Source organism: Acinonyx jubatus, chromosome C2 (assembly GCF_027475565.1).
Source record: "Acinonyx jubatus isolate Ajub_Pintada_27869175 chromosome C2, VMU_Ajub_asm_v1.0, whole genome shotgun sequence".
NCBI lineage: Eukaryota > Metazoa > Chordata > Mammalia > Carnivora > Felidae > Acinonyx > Acinonyx jubatus.
Window position 1 is genome coordinate 40,882,071 of NC_069384.1, and position 21,084 is coordinate 40,903,154.

The 21,084-nt window shown below is 33.3% G+C and overlaps 1 protein-coding gene across 3 annotated transcripts in view; it reads left to right on the top strand.

The window, feature by feature from the left end:
* The window catches only part of EPHA3 (EPH receptor A3), a 353,357-nt gene that overhangs the window by 14,540 nt on the left and 317,733 nt on the right, over positions 1-21,084 (top strand). For all 3 annotated transcript variants that reach the window (XM_027077576.2, XM_027077578.2, XM_053220710.1), the window contains exon 2: positions 5,013-5,077. In XM_027077576.2, coding sequence (XP_026933377.1) covers positions 5,013-5,077 — 65 coding nt within the window. The remainder of the gene's footprint in view (positions 1-5,012; positions 5,078-21,084) is intronic.

The following is a 21,084-nucleotide window of genomic DNA, read 5'->3' on the forward strand; positions in this document are numbered from 1 at the left end:
AAATACGTAAGTACATTAATCCAACTTTGACTTCTCTAAATTTCTTCTCAATGGCATATCCTGGTATGTCCAATAAAATGAAAAGCTGAGGTTTGGTGAGCTTCTGTGAGAACATACATCTTGGTTTCTTCACTCCATGTTATGGTTGACCAGAGTCCTACAGCCGAGATTTACAACACCCAGAATAAAATTTATCACTTTCTCTATCATCTTCTTCTCTTTGTGAACATTTAGGTGCAACCTGTAAGCAGATTAAAGGACCCCTCTGCTATCTGTAAACTAGAGCAAAGCTACCCCTTCTATCCTAACAGAAAGTGATGAAAATGATAAGTAGTGCACAAGAAATGTGGCTGGGGACGATGAAAGTGATGGTGTGAACAGAAAAGGAAATGCCATTTTTCTTCAGTAAATGCAAGACATAATCAAGAGATGGGTTTGTTTTCTGTTGTAGTGGTTTTATAGTTATTTGCAAATATCTTTAAAGGCACTTTAACTGAAGGTTTTAGAAGAAAGCATGTTTATTATTGTCAGAGTCTGAAATTCTTTAGCCATTAAAGTCCTCTGCTCCCTCAGAAATAATTATTTGATAATTTTTATAGCTCAATATTTTCATAAAATGCAACTAACATTTCATAAAATGCAAATAGCATTACTACAAAGCATAGTGATGTGTTATTAGATAATTGAAAACGTCTTCCACTTCAGTAAGAAATTGTCATTTAATTTTAAATATTATTTTAGCACTGTCTACATATTTGCAGCACTTAAACAATCTACAAGATGTGAATGTTTAATTCTCAGTCTTTCCAAGCGGACACATAGGCACATGAATCAGAACTTTGAAATGCCCTTGAAAAAAGTCTTCTTTAACGATTCTCTAAGAGTGAAAACTCCAGAAATTTATACCTAAAAAAATTAATCCGTCCTAACAAGTAATATTTACTAAAAATACTTATTTCAATAATTGAGTCCTTGAAATCATCTTACCGCATTATTATTAAGAAGGGAAGGAGGAATAAGTTCCTGGTACAGAAGATTCTTTATAACGTTGTTAATTCAAATGAAAAAGGAGCGAACATTTGGTTGTCTCTCTGTTATGATGAAGGATAGGAAAGGGAGAGAGAACAAGACTCCTGTGCATCTTAAATCTACAGTCCAGCTGAGTGGGAAAAGTGACAGTAAAGATCAGTGGCAGGAATGACAGCAAGGGTTCCTCCTTGATAGAAGTAGTGACACCAATTTGAGCCAACTTTCTCTATTCTTATGTTGTTCTTATTCCTGTACTCCATTCCACCCCTTCTAATTCCCATCAGAGACCATGCTTCCTTTTTTGTTCAGCAAATCTCAAATTAGTGTCCACCCGAAAGCCAACTCAATGAGTTTGAGCAAGGACTCCCTTATGGTTTTCATGAATGGAAACCCGTTCACATTTAAAATAAGATTTACAATAAAATATTGTCTGATTAAGAGCAAGAATAGAGTAAAGCATGTGAAGGAAACCCAGAACCATATCCATCCAGACTTTGGTCAGTTATTTCCAAATACAGTTTTTCCAAAAAGCACCGATTTATATCTCAGCTCAGAGTCAGAACATTTAAAAATGTGTCCAGTTCAAATCGCTTTAAGAAATATGTCCATATACCATATGGACCTTTGCATAGAAAATATTCTGAAATTAATGAAATGACGTGTTTCCTGTTACCAAACAAAAATATTTGGTGATCGTACCATTTAGAATATAAAAACTGGTAAGGAACAGTTTATATCTTTGAAAAATAATGTGGCACAAGGCAGTTATTAAAGAATTAAGCCACTTCCCCATCTGAGTTTAAGAATAGCTTCCTAACTTTTTTTGTTGTTAAAATTCATAATTATGGACTCAGGGTTTTTTCAGCAGTTGAAATAAACCTTCCATGTTGCAAATCATCATCAAAACTCAAAAGACTAGAATATAATCGTACATCACAATTTTCTCTGCTTCTTCCATGTGCTCTGACATTTGTATAGTGGCACCACCTGAAAGGCTATGATCAAATCTACTTTTATTTTAGGAGAGAAAAACATTAGTAATGGAAGTTCTTGCCTGATTCAGTGTCAGGTTCAATATACTATATTGCAATGTTGGATTTAGTCAATGGATCGAGAGAAATCACTCACAACACGTTGACTTTCAAATTCCATTAACTTTCTCTTTTTCTTATTTCAATTATGCTGCACTGAGATTGCTGCACAACAGATCACAGGAGACTTGAGCTTATATCCTGGGAAGTCCCAGTTTAGCAATTATTCACTTTAGAGTGACTGTATTCTTAGATTCTGCTTTTCTGATTTGGCTATAAACAAAAGACACCATATAAACTCAAAAATAAATGCTTTTAAAAAGTGTTTTGAGGTCACTATTCTTTTCTATTAGGTTATATATCCATGATTGGTTATAAATACAATTCAGAAGCCAAAATGGTATGGTTGTTAGTTAAGGTGTTAATTTTACACGAACATTGAATCTGTACAGCACGTTATAATCTCATGGTGATTTTAAATACATTTATATTATTTGATCATCACAGAAACATTGTGAGATAACCAGGGCAGATGTAATTATGTTTGATAGACAACAGAATCAGAATCATGAGTAATGATGCTATTGTGTTTTCCTCATTCATGCTAAATGGAGTGCACTAAAAATTCCATTTCTGGGTAAATGCAACAAATTTAATTAATCCATTACACTTATTTTAATCAGCAATGTGATCCAATTCTCTTTGGTGTTGCTATTCTCTTTTGAGTAGACACCAAATGCTGATGTGACTGGTCCAGCCCTTCTTCCCTCATTATCATCAGAGAAAACTTAAGGGTATTTAGTTCTTTAGTTAACAGCCTACATTCCAATGAGTATTTTACTAAATGGAGACAACAATCATATTTTCTTTGCCTCAAACACTTCTTCCCTCTGGTTACTAATATTGAAATTAAGTCAGCCATTTATCTTAACATATTGAGTGACACATATTCATCAGTTAGTACATATTCAATTATTACACACACACACAAATACATTGAACCGTTTAAACCCCTCAAGGCATTGCAAATATGATCTAATGATTTATGAATGCTGGTATTGTAAACTCTATGCAAATCATATGTAAAACTCAGAGAAATGAACTGATGTCTGATAGAGCTGTCCAACTAGACTTTGTGAGTAGAACATACCTTTTTCAGAATGAACGTTGGTAAAATACTTTAATCTGAAGGTGAAAATGTATTCTTATATTTTCAAACATTTTCTAACATTGATTAATCTGAAATATTGCGTATAACACTGATTAATCAGTAAAGCATTTTTAAAAATCATTTTTGACAGATAATTTCAGTATAATTAAGCATACTGTTCATTTCCAAACTGATATCCTGGGAAATAATACCATTATGGAAATTGCACTATGTAATCCATGCAGCAACTGTCTTTTCTTATCTAAATATAATTACTTCTCATTGGGATTAATTTATTGAGAGAAAAAAATCTTTAAGGATTTCTAGTGTAATTAAGTTTATGCGTTTTTCTTGCACTTTGCTCAAAACTTAGAGATTCTAACTTTGAGAATTTTATGTCTTCTAACTTAATAATCAGGACGATTTTTTAATACTCATCTAGATAACCAAATATCCTCCTTTAAAAAAGCAGGGCTTGAAAATTCAGAATTATAATATCTGTCAAATATATTATTTCTTTAACATTTTATAAGATTAAATGTTTCCTATCTGGGGTGATTAAATGGTAGTATTTTTTGTGTATAAGGAAATACTTTATTGACAACACGTGGACCTGTCGTGCAGTGCCATGTACTACTGTCATGTTTCGATTCATGTATATATGGAACCTAAAAATGATTTCTGATTGTATTTAGTGATTCAATGGCTCTAATAATACATGGCTATTTTGTGTAAATTTCCCCCACATCTTCCCTTAGTCACTTGTGGGATTGCTTTCTGATTTAGAAGAATTGAGGTGAAAGCATTAGTTTCCATTGTTTAATAGATCAACAAAGTGAGCCTTTCGTTATTAATTAGACTTGAAGTATCTTTTTATATTTTAATTTCTAGTCCATTACAAATTAATGCCCTCTGTGTTAGAAAGAAAAGATTTGCCTTTCTTTTAATAATATATTATAATTATAATATATATTATATATATATTATAATTATATATATATTATAATTATATAATATATATATTATAATTATAATAATATATATAAAATGCAACCGCATTAATGTTATTATTAATCTTATTATTCATCAGACTTTTTAATAACTAGTGCAAAGTTCTGAATAAAATCATTAAAGCCTTTGGGTAACAGTACTTTGTCTAAATAACAAGAGCTTATTCCAGGCAGTGTTATAAAACATAGTATTGTTTTGGCTTCTCCTGAAATTATTAGTTAAGCATTTTGTTTGTTACACAGAGGTAGACAATTTGTATGGTATTAGAAAATACACATGATAGAATCCTCTGCTTCATATTGGACAGAGGCAATATAAAGATGTCGTATCAGACACAAACTGATATTGATTCATCATGGGAGCATATTTAAGAAATTTGTTCATAGTGAAATCGTATGTAAATTTGTCAAAATTAATGGTCTTTGAAGTTATTTTGATACCATGTTAGCATTAATGTTCCTGCTTTGCATTTTTGCTATTTCTTCTTTAAACCTGTAATTATTTTGTCAAAAATTATTATCAATATTTTGAACATTGATGTACCTTTATAATCAAGACAGTTAAAAAAGCCAGAGAAATCTGATTCCTTGGCTTTCCCTATGATTGCTTTTATTTTGCCATTTTCTTCTTTTTCTGTCATATTCCTATAACAGAAAGAAAGAGTCATGTGTTTTGAACATGTTAATATTGTTATATCAATAACAACAGACAACTTTAACTTGACAGAGGCAAATAGAAATCTTATTTCTCTTAACTATATTTGTATATTTGTGTTTTTTGTGTTTTTTTAGTCAATCTACTGGATTCAAAAACAATTCAAGGGGAGCTGGGCTGGATCTCTTATCCATCACATGGGGTGAGTTTGGTAAACTATTGAAAGGGAATATCATTCTGTGCGTTGTCTCTTAAAGAATAGAAGGAATTATTGGTATGTTCTCTGAAAGGAACTCCTGTACTTCTGGTGACAAGTTAATTTTATCAGTAGATTCAATACATGGACTAAGACAGCCTGATATTTGTGTACAATGGAACTACTGAAAATTTTGAAGTTTCATTTGTTTCTTCTGAATTTACCAAGTGCTTGATGGTGCTAATTAAGCCTTCTAATTATGACTGGCATTATGTAGAAGATCTAAAGGTGATCATATAAAATTTTTTTGTGTGATGTGATCAGAATAGGTGAATTGAGAAGACATTTCGAATTTCAAGTAAAGTATAAAGCGTGTATTTGGAGAACTGCAGAGGTGTAGCCTTAAAAGCCACCTTGGTGACTGTTCCAAGGAGGATATGTTTGTCAACTATAGGAACCTTTGATTTGTCTGTTTATTTGTCCTTATTCCTTAATTTCTTCACATTGCCTTAATGTCTTTGCTTAAAATGTCTGCATCATGTTTGCATCAGTTTAAGACTGGGGAATTTTATTTAGAAAAAAAAATTTGGCTACTTTTAAATTTTAAACTCTTCACATACCTTTAGTATTTTGCCAGTGAGACAAAGATCGTTCAAGTGTACGGTATGTTTGTGACCCAAATGTTTCTGATAAGACTTTGTGTGAGACTACTGCTTATCTTTTCTTTTCTTTTCTTTTCTTTTCTTGTCTTTTTTCTTTTCTTTTCTTTTCTTTTCTTTTCTTGTCTTGTCTTTTCTTGTCTTGTCTTTTCTTTTCTTTCTTTTTGTTTTTCAGAAAAAAAGATCACACACATTTAGAAAATTCTTGTTCTTAGAAAATTGTGTAATAAGTACCTAAATATGCCTTGTTTCCAAGTATAGACTGTGGAAAATGCAAAATGCTATTTTGAAATACTTGTGAGAGGAACAAATTTGTGTATTTCTTCTCCTACTCTCATCCTCTCTTCAAAGAGATTATAATTACTTCCACTTTGTATCGGTATTCAGTCTTTAGATTTTTGTGCCTAAACATACTGATTTTTACGGTACTACCAGCTTCTTCTTCACCAGCGGATGTTTTACATCAGGGATACTTCATCTATCTGTCATCTTTGAATCTGCTTCTCTTCCTGGTACACCTTGACATTGACACAATGCCAAAACCTATCACCTAATCAGGACTTGGTTAGTTGCTTTGGAGGGGAGAGTATGAAGTAAGCCAGGATTTGGTTTTCCCATAGGTGTAAACGGAATCAAATGATTAGGATAAAAGAACATCCTGGGTAGTTCTGAACAGTGAATCAAAATTCTGGATTGAGCTGGAAAACTCATTTAAAATTAATCATCCTAAAATCAAACCTAATTTTAATTCTAATTTTATAAATTTGACTTTTTCATTACTTCATCAGAGCATCTACCACAAAAACATGCTACCCAAGGATATATGAAAAGCAAAAACCACAGTGACATTTTACTAATAGCTACTTATATATGCTTTAAAAAAGTCAATAAGAAATTAACTCATATTTCAAAGCAACAATCTCATGTTTTCCTTTAAAGAAGGTAAAAAGAAAACATATTTCTATATATTAACAATTTAGGGAGAATACTGTATAAATGAATTCATTTTACCATGTGAATCTTACAGATTTTGCGATGAAACAAAATTGGCACTTCTACTTCCAGAGATGTGTTGGGGGTGGGGAGGAATGTTCTAGAACTCTACTACATAAGGTGTGGGACATGCACCACCCAGCATTATCAATCCCCCAGAGATTCTTAGATATGCAGACCCTCAGGTCCTGCTCCAGACTTTCTGAATCAGAGTCTGCATCTTAATGTGGTCCCCAGGTAGTTGTTGAGCACAATAAATTTAAGAAGTACTACTTGGGGGGCGCTTGGGTGGTTCAGTCGGTTAAGCCACTGAGTCTTGATTTTGGCTCAGGTCATGATCTCATGGTTTTTTAAGGTTAAATAAACTTAAAAAAAAAGAAAAAAGAAAAAAAGGAAAAGAAAAAAGAAAAGAAAAGAAAAGAAAAGAAAAGAAAAGAAAAGAAAAGAAAAGAAAAAAAGAAAAAAGAAAAGAAAAGGAAAAAAGGAAAATAAATCACTACTTAGGATAATAGACCTCTTGGCCTTTCCCATGTCTTGCCCAATTTCCTACCTCATTTTTGTCTACAAACGTTTATGGTTTTATCAGTTTCTCCTTTGGCTTACAATTGCCTCCGAGACCCATCCTCAGGAGCTGGGCCTTTCTCCTCTTTGTTTTCCTGGTGCATCTTCTTACAGCCTTGCCTTCCCCTTTTCTGATGCACTGACTAGCCTAAAACAGCTGGCCAAGCTTTCCACATTTATCATTAAAACTTGCAGGGAGGGAAAAAAAAATATCTCTGCAACAGGTCATGGTATTTATAATACCCCAAGACCCCAAAGCAAAAAAATAAAAAGAGGGAGAGATGTGACGTTGTGCTGTGTAGTGTGTTTTTCCTTTAAACTGTATCCCTGTATTATGTTAACCATAATGTCCATGAGAAAAGAAGTAGCACTAATTTGGAAAATGTTAGATTAATATTCATTTCTTTCTGGGAAACTGATGAATTTCTTGAGTAAAAGTGCTGCATAGTAAATTAAGGTTTGGGAGTTAACATCCTTGCTTTTACAATTGTTTGTGCTTTTAGACTAAATTAATTATTTTTATTGCATAATCATTGCCATTATCAATATGACAAAAATATATTAATTCTGTATTTGTTTTTAAAAGAAAGTAGATAGTTAAAAGTATTGTGATATCTTTGCTCCAGATTTTCCATATAAAGTGACATGTAATAACTGGAAAAAAATTGAACTTGTTATTGTTTTGATTGATTAACCCTAATAAAAGCAGTACATATGTTTTTAGGTTAGCTAAAATATGAATGTAAACTTCAGAGAAAAAATTTGTAACGTCATAACATGTTGAATCACTGAAAATCCTGCTTTGTGTGTGTGTAAGAGAGAGAGAGAACACTTAAATTCTACTCTCTTAGTATATTTCAATTATTCAATAAGTGTTCTCAACTATTTTCATCATGTTTTACATGAGATCCCCAGAACTTATCTTACAGTGAAAGTTTGTACTCTTTTACCTGCTTCTCCCTATATCTCCTACCTCCAGCCCCTGGCACCCACTTTTCTTCTGTTTCTATGTGTATTTTTTTTAATTCCACAAAATAGTGATATCATGCAATATTTGTCTTTCTCTGTCTGGCTTATTTCACTTAGCATAATGCTCTCAAGGTCCATCCATGTTTTTGGAAATACCCGAGAAAATCCTACTCTTTTGATTTAGGGCAATGGTTTTCAGTGTCATGGGGGAGGTGGGTTGGAAAGGAGGCAGTGTTTATTTTGCCCCATGGAGATATTTGGAAATATCTGGAGATGTTGTTGTCACAACTGGGAAGGCGGGACACTGCTGACATCTAGTGTGGAAGGTCAAGGGTGCTTTCTAAACTAAAATGAGCAGGGAGGTCTCTCACAGCAAAGAATGATCTGGTGTTCCCTTGTTGAGAAACCCTTTCTTAAGGGATGAATAATGGTGCTCCATCAGGAGCTGTGGTCACCAAAAAGATGCTAGGACACTGCTGGCAACTTCTCTAAATCTCAGCCCTGTTCTCACCTAAATTCAAAATCTTTTGAAGTACAAATTTAAAAAAATGATTATGTTACCAGAGCTATATAAAATTAATATATTTGAGGGAAAGGCCCAAGGGTGGCTCATTCATTGATGTATCTTCTTTCCTATTTCTGTTCTCTCTTTTCCCCAGAGATATATTCATGCATAAAAACTTACAATTAACCTATATAATTTTCTTGGGAGGAGTATTTCTATCTATTTTTAAATGGTGCTTCAAATCTTAGAGGTAAGAAAGTATGGTACTATACCATTAGGCCTAGAAAAAATTCTCTAAATGAGTGTCTGGGAGAAAATTTAATGATACTTTGGTTTTCTCTATATTAAATTCTTGAAAATAATACTTAAAATTTGTAAACTGAAATTATCAGGGTGTTATTAACATATTTTTTTTAATTTTTCAAAATATAATTTATTGTCAAATTGGCTAACATACAGTGTGTATAGTATGCTCTTGGTTTTGGGGGTAGATTCCCATGATTCATCGCTTACATACAACACCCATTGCTCAAAATTTATTTTTAATAAGAGTTTCATTTTTGGCACTAAGTTTGTTCACCTTAGTAAAGCAGATATAACAATTACCTTCTCTTCCTTATAAACTGTGAGTTATAATATATGAATCTTGGGTATAATTATATTCAGAAATTTTATTAAATAATCAGTAGTTTAAATATTCTTTGATTTAGAGGGGTGCCTGGGTGACTCAGTTGATTAAGCCTTTGACTCTTATATCAGCCCAGGTCATGATCTTGTGGTTCCTGAGATCAATCTCCACATCAGGCTCTGTGCTGGGCTTGGAGTCTGCTTGGGATTCTCTTCCTCTCTCTCTGCCCCTCCCCTGCTTGCTCTCTCTCTCTCTCTCTCTCTCTGTCTCTCAAAAATAAACAAACTTAAAAAAAATATTCTTTGATTAGAGGACAATCAACACATGTAAAACCCATGTATATTTTTGGATTACAACTTTGAAAAAGTATTTTGCTTAAATATGACCGTTATTTAAATTGTTTGATTGATTGATAATGCCAATCTATCATATAAGCTTTCCTTAGTATATATATCATTATAGAAGAGGGATCAGAGGGAGTTAAAGCTGAATAATTTTCAGTTACAATTATGATGGTATTGATGTGCTTACTAAGTAGTACAAAGGAATTTAGAGCCTCAATTCACTTAATTACAGACTCAAATAAGGGGAAGTGTAGAAAAAGCAGAGTCTGAAATGAGTGATCCATGTATATTTGTCAATGATAGAAAGAAGTCTCAAAATTAGCAAATGTGAATTTTTATTTTCTACCTTCCCCCTTTTCTCAACTTCTTTAGATTTTTTTTTCCTTAAAGATTTCCTTAGCCATTTATTGGTGCCTTACCCATGGTAATGGACGTAAATTAAACAACAACAACAAAGCAAAAACAAAATGCTCTTTTGGCAAAGAAACCCTGTTGGTTGCCCACCCGCCATCTGTTTCCCGGCTTTTTCTTGAGAATGGAACACCCATATTGTTTAGGTTTTCACCTTCTGATGTGTTCTTGGAAAATGGCCTCTCTGCCACTTTGTGGAGAGAACATCTGAGAGCTAATCATGATAATTACAGTAATTTTGTCAGTGATTGGTTTAGGCAAGAGTAAGTAAAGCCAATGAGGCTGGAACAGAATTCTACTGACTTCTGGGGAAGTTTTCCTCCTGATAAAAAGAAATGAGGAGAGGCTAAGTACTTTGTGCACCTGGGCTTGCCCTGTGAAGGCCCAGTGTCCCTGTGTAGAGCAGTTGTGCTTTCCTTATGACCAGAAAAGTGGAACCCAGTGAACCCTAGAGAAATTGGCCAGGAGCCCTGACACAACCCTGATTTGTGTAAAAGAATTTTCCTTGTTTAAGTCACTTTTGTTAGTACTTCTCATACTTTCAAAGTAAAGACATTCTGATAGAATACAATGTTTAATTTCCCGATTAAATATCTTAATATCTAGGGGCACCTGGTGGCTCAGTTGCATGAGCATCTAACTCTTGATTTTGGCTCAGGTCATGATCCCAGGGTCCTAGGATTGAGCTCCACATTGGGCTCTGTGCCGAGTGTGGAGCCTGCTTGAGATTCTTTCTCTCCCTCCCTTTGTCCCTCTCCCCTGCTTGCATGCCTGTGCACTCTCTCTCTCTCTCTCTCTCTCTCGTAAATAAATAGAAGTCTAAATACTTAATTTCTAAATGAAGACTAGGCAATGCATAATTATAATTATGTTATTTTGTTAATTATATCTTGTTATTTGGACTTCCCCAGGTTATCTTTTTTTTAGTGTTTTAGTATGATGTCAAAGAAAATATGCAGAGTGGTCAAATAGAATGAGCACATTGTTTAGAATCAGACACTTGTATTTGAAATCTGGCCTCACCATATATTGCTGTGTGATCTAATGTAGGACAATTAACCTCCATTAACATTTGTCCTCATCTTAAAAGAGGAATAACAATAATTTCTATGTCACAGCACTTTGGAGTAAATGATATTTGAGCAAATAAGGTATTTCTGTGTATCCATCTATGAAAAAATATATATGATAATGCATGTGAAAGAACTATACAAGTATCACTTCTTATTCCTAAGTAAGTTTGATGATTTCCCCTTCTAATCTTAAATCTCAGACTATATGTGATATCTTGGATTTGGATTTGGGAGAAGGAAAATTGATAGTATTTCCTGACATTTCTATTCAGTTAAGAGCCCCAAACATTGCCTTTGACATTACATGATTGTTGTACCATTGAAGTTGTGCAGTCTAAAGTTTGGATACAATCTTGACACTATATTTTGAATTGAAAGAGTCAAAATGTGGGTGAATGGGTCCAATTATTTTAAATTTTTAAATGATTAGAATTTCCTCAAAATTTTATTATTTCTCCTTCAGGGAGTACTTCTGATTGTTTTACATGTCACTCTCCTGACACCCCTCCCCCTACCCACCAGATACCCCCTAGACTAGCATATCAGACTGTTAAGTTAATCTGGTTTGTTCTATGTTGTTTGTCCACAGCTTGCAATTCTACATTAATGCAAGTATTTCATTGATACTTGTTTCAGCCAGGAAGGTGAAAACTCTGAAACTGATTTCCATCATGAAATTTCCCCTTTTCTTCACATTTTGAGTTCCTGGGTTAGTTGTCCATAAATTAAAATTGCCTGAACAAATGAATAATGAAAGCTTTCCAAAACAAGGAAGGATAACCAAGTTAACATTGATTATGTATTTGTTAAAAAAAAAAAGGTTATTTCCAATCGGTTATTTTAAATGCTATCTATTAATGCTTCCACTTCCTTTTTAATGGCATAAATGTAAGTAAAATTATAACTATACGAACACACCTTATGTACTATAAATATATAGAGATATATATATGTTTATATTGCATACAATATTATGCTGTTTTTTGTACTAGCAGGTCTATTTAGTTAAGTATATTTAGAAAATACTGTCAGCCTTTGAGTTGGAAGTTAACTGAAAAGAAAACTAGCTAAAGACAGCTCTATATTGAAATTTATCTTGATTGTTGTTTAAGGGTAAAAATCCAGAATCCTGCAGATGAATTCCATTTAACTAAACATAGATATGTTTAGAATTGAATGAATCATACAGAGGAGTGGAAATTATAAAAATACTCTCTGAACGATTCATTGCTTTTCTATTTTCCAGTTTAGTGTAATTTGCCTTCCGTAGTGGAATTATTGCTGTGTGTGAAGTCTGGATTCTAAGTCTTACCTACTGGATTTCTAGCTTTCACTTTGTGAATGGTATCTAAAATGCAGGAAGACTATTTTGACAACTAGGTGTCAACAATAACCACCTGGGATTCTGCCTTTATGAATCACAGTCTAAATTCTGCTTCATATGCTGAGTAGTCAATCTAGGAAAATCAAATTTTTGACACATGTGATATGTGATTCTGGGTCATTTGAATTTTTGTTGCCTACAATGAACAATACTACATACTTTAAATATGTCACTCTCACCTATTGTGCTGACCCTTCGAGGAAGGATGTCTGATTAAATTAGAAAAACATGGCAAAGTTTTACAGTTTTTTTTCCCTAACCTTTTCTTGAAACAAAATGCACCAAAGTAGAAGGGAAAATATGGGTAAGTGTTAGAAATCAGCAAAGATAGAATTTATTCTAGCACCATTCAATTTATAATAATTATGTTACCTTCTATTTGTTTTAATGGAATTTTTATCAGTGCTTTAAGAAAATAGAAACCATTTTCCGTTGCTAATATTATGTATTTCTATGTTCATTCAAGTTATTTTTCTATGTTCATTCAACTTATTGTATATTAAATTTGCTGAAATATGTAAATAGTATACAGCAGACTGAATATCAGTATTTTTATTGCTAAGAAATATCCAATTCCTATACTATTTTAAAGAGTATACTTAAACACTGCTTTCAAGCTTCTAAATTTTCATTTGAATATAAAATATAAAAACAACATATGTACCTTAATGGAAGAGTTTCAGTTCTGTTGTTCCATTAAGCATAAGTCAAGAATTTTGATAGAAATTTATAAAAATTAGTAATTTACCCCAAGTTATACTTACTTATTTCTATCCTTCTTTTTAAATCCCATGGGTTAATGATGTTGATACTTAGGTTTATTATTGCCTGGTAGTTAATTATTTTTGAAAGATTAAAAAAAAGAAATGTTTGCTCTGGAAAGAAATATAGCATGAAACACTTTTTAAATACGTCCTGTATTGCAAATGATAGCTATTGGACCTGAGCACATTTAAAGGTTATACTATTTACAATACAAGACACTTCACTATTTCTGCAACCTGAATAGCCCAGTGATTACCATTTTTTCCTGCTAATAATGCCAATTTTAATGAATAAAAACCATACTAGTTTCTTAGAGGTTGCTTAAATCATTTATTCCCTTTCCATGAAACGTATGAAGAGAAATATCAAGGGGGCTAGTGTACTGAGTTTTCTGAGTAGCCTACATTTACAAGTTATTTTCATTCATCTGTTAACAATGTAGTTTGAGAGATGTATGTGTTTGTGTGTGTGTGTGTATATATATATGTATATATATAATATATAAAACTACATAATATAATAATTATAAATATATAGATTGAAATCCTTAGTGTAAAATTTATATACAATAGTTGTTAGAAATGGAAAATCCTTGGTACCGAACAAGACCTATATCATTAGAAATCCTGAGGGTTGGGACCCAGGTATCTGCTTTTCACAGACCCTCTGTGTGATTGTGATGCCACTCAAGTTTGGGAATCACTGTATTAGAAAATCATTATCTGCTATAATGAGCCAGCATTACTTATGAAGATATTTAGTTGCTGCTTGATGCTTTGCTGTAGTTCATTCCAGCCTCTTAATTAATACAGCACTGTTCATGATTCAAGATTAATATAGCTCTGGATGTTTTTAATTTAGGATTTGACAAAAACCATATAACAAGAGAATACAGGTATTTTACCAGCAACTCGGTGAATTTATTCTTTGCAGTTTGTAACAAGGATTCATTTTAGAATCATCATATTTCTCTCATATAATCAGGGGATTCAGTTTTTGAATTGCATGTATATAGTGTTTATACATCTGGCATCCATTGCTCATGATAAAAGAGATGACATTAAAACCTAAAGACTAGAAAAAGTCATGAATTAAGTGATAGGGAAATTGCAATAAGGAATATGAAAATCCCCTCGAAGAGTTACTAGAATTTAAGGTTGTCTAGGGAACGACTATGGGATGTTCCTAGAAAGTGACAGGGATCAGCTTATAGTGGATTTTATGTGCCATACTAAAGACATTATGCAACATTCAAAGGCAACATTTTAATCACATGATTATGGGGGATGTTTTAATTGAAGAACATACAAGAGTCAAAAAAAAAAACCAGAAAAGCACTGTGAAAGTTCCCATGGTAGGTTGATTAGGAACCTAGTATCTGCTTATATGTGTTTGGTTATATAGCTTAGTGATTTGGCATAAGGTTGAATTTTTACTATTGTATTAACACTCCAAGAAAGGATATTATAAAAAATAAATTTTTATTAGTGAATTATTTTTATAATGAAAGCATAAAACAAAGAAGCCAAATTTGGAGAATTGAGTTGTAAAACCTTTGGAGGACTCAGTAGAAATGAAAATTATCTAGTAAACTAAGCAAGACAAAGCAAAGGAAGAAAAAGGGAAAGCATAAGATACGCTAATGGTAAGAGTAATTAAATTTCTCTTCCCTGTGACGGTATCAGTCTATGTTTTTTGGGGGCACCTGAGGTTAACGATAAGTTAAACTTTAGAAAAATGTAAATGGTGACTTCCCTTCCAATGTGAAGTCACAAAACTATAGACCCAGTAACTAGAGAGATTCAGCCGGTGCAGGAAGAGGGAAGAGATGCAATGTGGTGGTTTTAAAGAACTTTAACTCCCAGTCTGCACTTGGATGTTTATTCCATGCCATGAAATCCCAAGAAAGCTGGTAGTCATAAACTTTGTGGATTTACTCAAAGTCTTCAGTAGGGATTAAAGCTTCTGAGTGGTATGAATCAGTCTTGTAAACTCTTCTTGCTCAGAATTTCCCGAGATCCATTTGTCATTTGTACCCTTAATGTTGGATGCATGTGATAGGTGGCCATTTTTTATGTAGAATTAATGATATCGCTTTGACTTCAATTTCGCTGTCTTCATGAGTGTTGGAAAAGCAATAAACAACAATGTCATCATAAGCCACAAGAAAAGAACTCTGTGGAATTTTGTGAAAATGTTTATTAATAGGGCTGCTGCACTTATTATTAAGGGTAGCAAAATTTTATCTTATTTGGAGCAGTAGAATATATTCAAGTTACTAATCAATTTTAGAGGTAGTAATGGCTTTAGAAACCATCTAGTACAATTCTCCAGTGAATGTTGACAAGCAGCTCCACCTCTGGGAGTGTTAGTGACTTGACCAAGATCATTTCATTGCTTTCTGGGTCTGAATTCATACTTTTTTCATTATTCTCCTCTGTCTTACTCTGGATAGTACCAATGAAGATTTCGAATTCCATGGTTTACTACTTAGCAGATTGGAAACCATAAAATTTCAGAACTATTTTGTCTGAGTGTCTTACAGCACACTAAATAATCACCACATCTTGGGATACGTCACTCAACATAGAGCTACTTTTCTCAGCAGCTGAAAAATGCTGATCTTTCATAAGACCAAGAGGAAAATTGGGTTGCATAGGATTATTATTAGCTCTCTGTTCCTGTATACATATCCCCCCCTCCCAAAATCACAGCTGGATATATGATCCAGGGACTGAGATGTCAATGAATGACTAAGGATTTTTAAGTTATTCTCTGACAACTAGAAATTGATTTTAGTTTTGATTCAAATATAAATCTGAATTTACTTGCATTGAAAGGGTGTTTTTAATTGTTAGCTTATAACCAAAGCAAATCTCCTATAATTTCAGTTTTCATAAGAACCAATGAATGTTTTGAGATATTAAAAAAAAATTAGTATGTAATCTTAATGTGACTAGTTTTAAAACAAAGGGTAGATATGTTACCTTCTAGCCAGTAAATCATCTTCAAGCTTTAAAATGTTTCTAAAATGTTAACTTTATTTTTTTTGTATTCTGCATTACTAAAATAGTAATTTTTAGTTGTATACAATTTAGTTGTATACAATTTTTTATTGTATACTTTTTATAAAAATATATGGTACTCTCATGTAGTTTTCCAAATGGTTTGATGACTAAAAATTAGATCAACAAGTTAGTTCTTGAACAAAATTTGGAATCTAAAATATAAAAATCGACCCAGGAGTTTTATAATCCAAGAAATATTTTGTAGTGAAATTTACCATAAATTGGTTATTAAACTACTAAAATAACTACTTTTTCTCTTCCGAAATAAATTACCCCAATTAAAAAAAAATCCCAGTAGTGGTAAACATTTTGGGGGGAAAACTAAAGGTGGTAGCATTGTTTCAGAAAGGAAAATATATGGGATGTTCTCAGTTTCCAGAATTTTTGAATTCTCAATAGTTTATACAGTATAAAAGGAGTTTGTAAAATCTTTAGTGTATTGACATTTATTCATCATGTTGTTTAATAACTGCTTGATCTGCTACTGTCTGCTAAGCACTATCATATGGAATGGGGATGAAATCATTACCAATAGCTAATATTTCTACAATGTTCTATATTCTGTTAGCCTGCTTTCCATATATCAGCTCATTTAATTGTTACAACAATCATATGAAATTTTACTTTCATTTTATAGAAGAATAAAGAAGTCCCAAAGAATTTAAATAACTCAAACAAGATCAGACACCCAATAATTGTGTCAGAAATGGAAATTGGTCAGACTCCTTACACTGCATATATCACCCCGCCTCTCTACTGCCTGTTTTAAGAGAAGTAAGGAAGATATTTCTTGGTGAAGCTTAAAGTTTGGTGCAAGACACCAGTCCATGAACTGGCAATTACAATACAAAGAAAATCATCAATTGAGATACATAGTAAGTATAATATCACACCGTATGTGTCATCAGTTCTGCTTGGCATGAGTCAAGGAAAATTATTTTGAAGACGTTTTTAAGCTTTAAAGATCAATAAGAATTTACCAGGTATATGTGACTGGGCAACACACACACGTGAAGCACAGACTATAAAACAGCATTGTATGTTGATCAAAAAACAGCCCATGTCATCTGGAAGTAAGCTATAGAGAGAGTAAGGTGATAATGTGTAAAGGAAAATAAGAGAAAGAATTTCCACCTGTATTATGAAGAGCTCATATAGCATGCCAAAGGGTTTAGATTCTCTTAATAGAAAATTGTTAGGCAGTCTTAGAATGAGGAAGTTTACTCGGGGCACTAGAGGTACAAAGAAGAGTTGGTTTCTAGAGTCATCTGAGAAAGATACCTAGCAGGGCACAGAAAGGAGGTGATGGATACTGGCTCAATGTCTGTTTTATAAGAAATGATGCCACCTGGACATAGGCAGAAAGAAGATGAAGGATTCAAAGTAATTTCTGATATTATGGGTGATTAATGATGACTTATGTGTATCTTAGTTTCCCCTAGATGAAAATTTCTTGGATTTTCAAGTGCCTCTGGATCAACTACAGGGACCACCTCTATAGTTACAGATTGCATTTCTCATGATGCCAGTCCAAGGGCCACACTTTGAGAATCAGTATCCTAGATCAATGTTAAAGGATTTTCTTGAAAATAAATTAGAGTAGTTTGGTTTTATGAAACTTAAAGGATAGAAATTAAATGAATTTAAAAGGAGAGAGGTGATCTGTTCTTTTTAATAGTTTCTTTTTAACATTTTAAAATTTATTTTTGAGAGACAAAGACAGAGCGCAAGCAGGGGAGGGGCAGAGAGAGAGGGCACAGTCTGAAGCAGGCTCCAGGCTCTGAGCTGTCAGCACAGAGCCCAGTGCAGGGCTTGAACCCACAGCCGTGAGATCATGACCTGAGCTGAAATCTGACACTAACCAACTGAGCCACCCAGGTGCCCCAAATGATCAATTAAGATGGAGAATCATTTTTTAAATGCCTTGTTATTGGCAAATGTATACAGGTATAAACATGTATATTTATTTTCATGTGTGTATATGCACGCACATACATCTCTGTATTTATGGTAGTATCATTACATAACCAAGGGTATCTATATGCTATTCTAGCATTTGAAATTCTATATCACTGCCTCAATATTTCCTGAATTACAGAGAAACATAGAAGATATAAAGACTAATTTTTCAAATAAATGGCCATGGGCAGTTGCAGGAGGTAATATAATATACTTTTAAATTTTTGACAAATCCCCCATGGGTATTTTGGTAGTAGAAGGTACTTGGAAACAAAAAGTAAAAATTTTATCCCAATATTAATTTTATATTATGTAGTATTTATAATACAAAATAGCTAATTTCTGAAGAAATGTTGTAAAATAGACTCATGATATGTGATAAAGAATAATTAGAAAATAAAAGATGAAATTTTAAATAGAATTTTAAACAATTGACAACCTTAGGAAATGTTCACCAGTTAACTTTTCTCTTAGTATTTAATTTCCCTTTGAAAAACAATTCCTTTAACAACTGATTATATGTAATATTTGTAGAATGTATGATTCTCAACAGAGACATAGGTAGGTGTTATACAGCAGTATTTAAACAGGAGAGGAATAATTCCTTAACCTGTTATAGAAGCAGGCAGTCATTTCATAGGAAATGAGTATAAACAAAAAGAAAATGAAATATCTCGAAGCCCTTATAAGCAGATGAACTAATTCTTTGTTTTTAAGTTTATTCATTTATTTTGAGAGAGAGAGAGAGAGGGAAGGAGGGAGAGAGAGATGTGGCTGTGTAAGCTGCAAGGGGCAGAGAGAGAGGAAGAGAAAGAGAATCCCAAGCAGGCTCTGCACTCTGAGCATGGAGCGCAGCACAAGGCTTGATACCAACCGTGAGATCATGATATGAGCCCAGAAACCAAGAGTCAGACACTTAACAGACTGAGCTACCCAGGCACCCTGCAAATGAACTAATTCTTTTTTTTTAATTAAAAAAAATTTAGTGTTTATTTATGAGAGAGAGAGAGAGAGATGGAGAAAGAGAGAGGAATATTGTGAGCAAGGGAAGGTCAGAGAGGGAGACGCAGAATCCAAAGCAGGCTCCAGGCTCTGAGCTGTCAGCACAGAGCTCGACGCGGGGCTATAACCCACACACCACAAGATCATGCATGACCTGAGCCAAAGTCAGATGCTTAACCAACTTAGCCACCCAGGCGCCCCTCAAATGAACTACTTCTTGTGACCTTGGGCTAATTTTTTTTAAGTCTCATGAGTATTTTCATTCATTTTATCCAAAAATTTTTTGAATAAAATAAGGAGGTGTTTTAATTTTTTGATTATTACATTTTAATTAAAAATTTAAATTAATGTTAATTGTATGTGTTGTTTGGGATAAGTACTCAGTAAACATACATAGGTCTGAATTGTCACCTTGGAAGATTAGGATGTACATCTCTCATGAAATACCATGACCAACATGTACCAAAGAAGGATTTTCTTTTAATGTAAGGACAATGATGTCTAAATTTTATATAACTGTATTTACATAACTGTAAATCAGTTGGGGTTTAGTGTAGTGATTCAAACCACTGATCCATCAAACCTTTCAATAACTTCACCTGGTAGAGATTCATTTTATGCCTTTTCAAAAAAGGACATAGACCTAACAGTGCTAAGTAAAGATTATATTAAAAAATGTAATTAATTGATTGAATGGTTAACCATCTGTAACATATTTAAGAATAGGATGGGGGGGGGGCGCCTGGGTGGCGCAGTTGGTTAAGCGTCCGACTTCATCCAGGTCACGATCTCGCGGTCCTTGACTTCGAGCCCCGCGTCAGGCTCTGGGCTGATGGCTCAGAGACTGGAGCCTGTTTCCGATTCTGTGTCTCCCTCTCTCTCTGCCCCTCCCCCGTTCATGCTCTGTCTCTCTCTGTCCCAAAAATAAATAAACGTTGAAAAAAAATTTTTAAGAATAGGAATGGGAAATCTCTTTGACCTTTGAGCAAATTAGTAGATGTTTTTATATGAAAAAAATTCTAAATGTTACTTAGAGAGTATTTCATAAAATATAACTAATTAAAAAAAACTTGGCTTACAAAAGGAGCCATAACATATTTAGCAAAATATTTAAATACTGAATTCCATAGGATATCTACATAGTTTGGAAGAGAAAAATATCATTGCGTTTAATGAGACCAGATCCTCTTTGCTTTTTCTAGTTTGCTTTTCGTCTTTGTTTTGAAATATGTACTGTAGCCTCTCTATGAGGAAGACAAAGTTAAATAAAAAGCTGTCATTTTAATTAATACAACACAAGCTGTACTACTAAGTGGCTTCAGAAGATCTGTTGTCATTTGATTCTAGGTAATTGAGAATCAGTCATTGAATATGTATAAGCACCTCTTCCTCTAGACAGTTTAGAGTTAAAAGAGAGTCAGAAACCATCTCTGCTCACAAGGAGTTTTTGGTATAGTCATGTGATTGTCTCATTCTTGTACATCCAGCTTTCAGAGCCAAAGATGAATGTGGTCTATAGTAGTTGGATATTTAGTTCTAGCTGTTGATTATTTCATGATTATGTGTGATGCTGGTTTTAAAAAGTTTATTTTGAAGAAACGATTTTGGATTTATAGAAAAGTGGCAAAGAGAATACAGATGGTTCCCATATAATCAAACCAGTTTCCCCTAATGCTAAGATCTTATATAAGC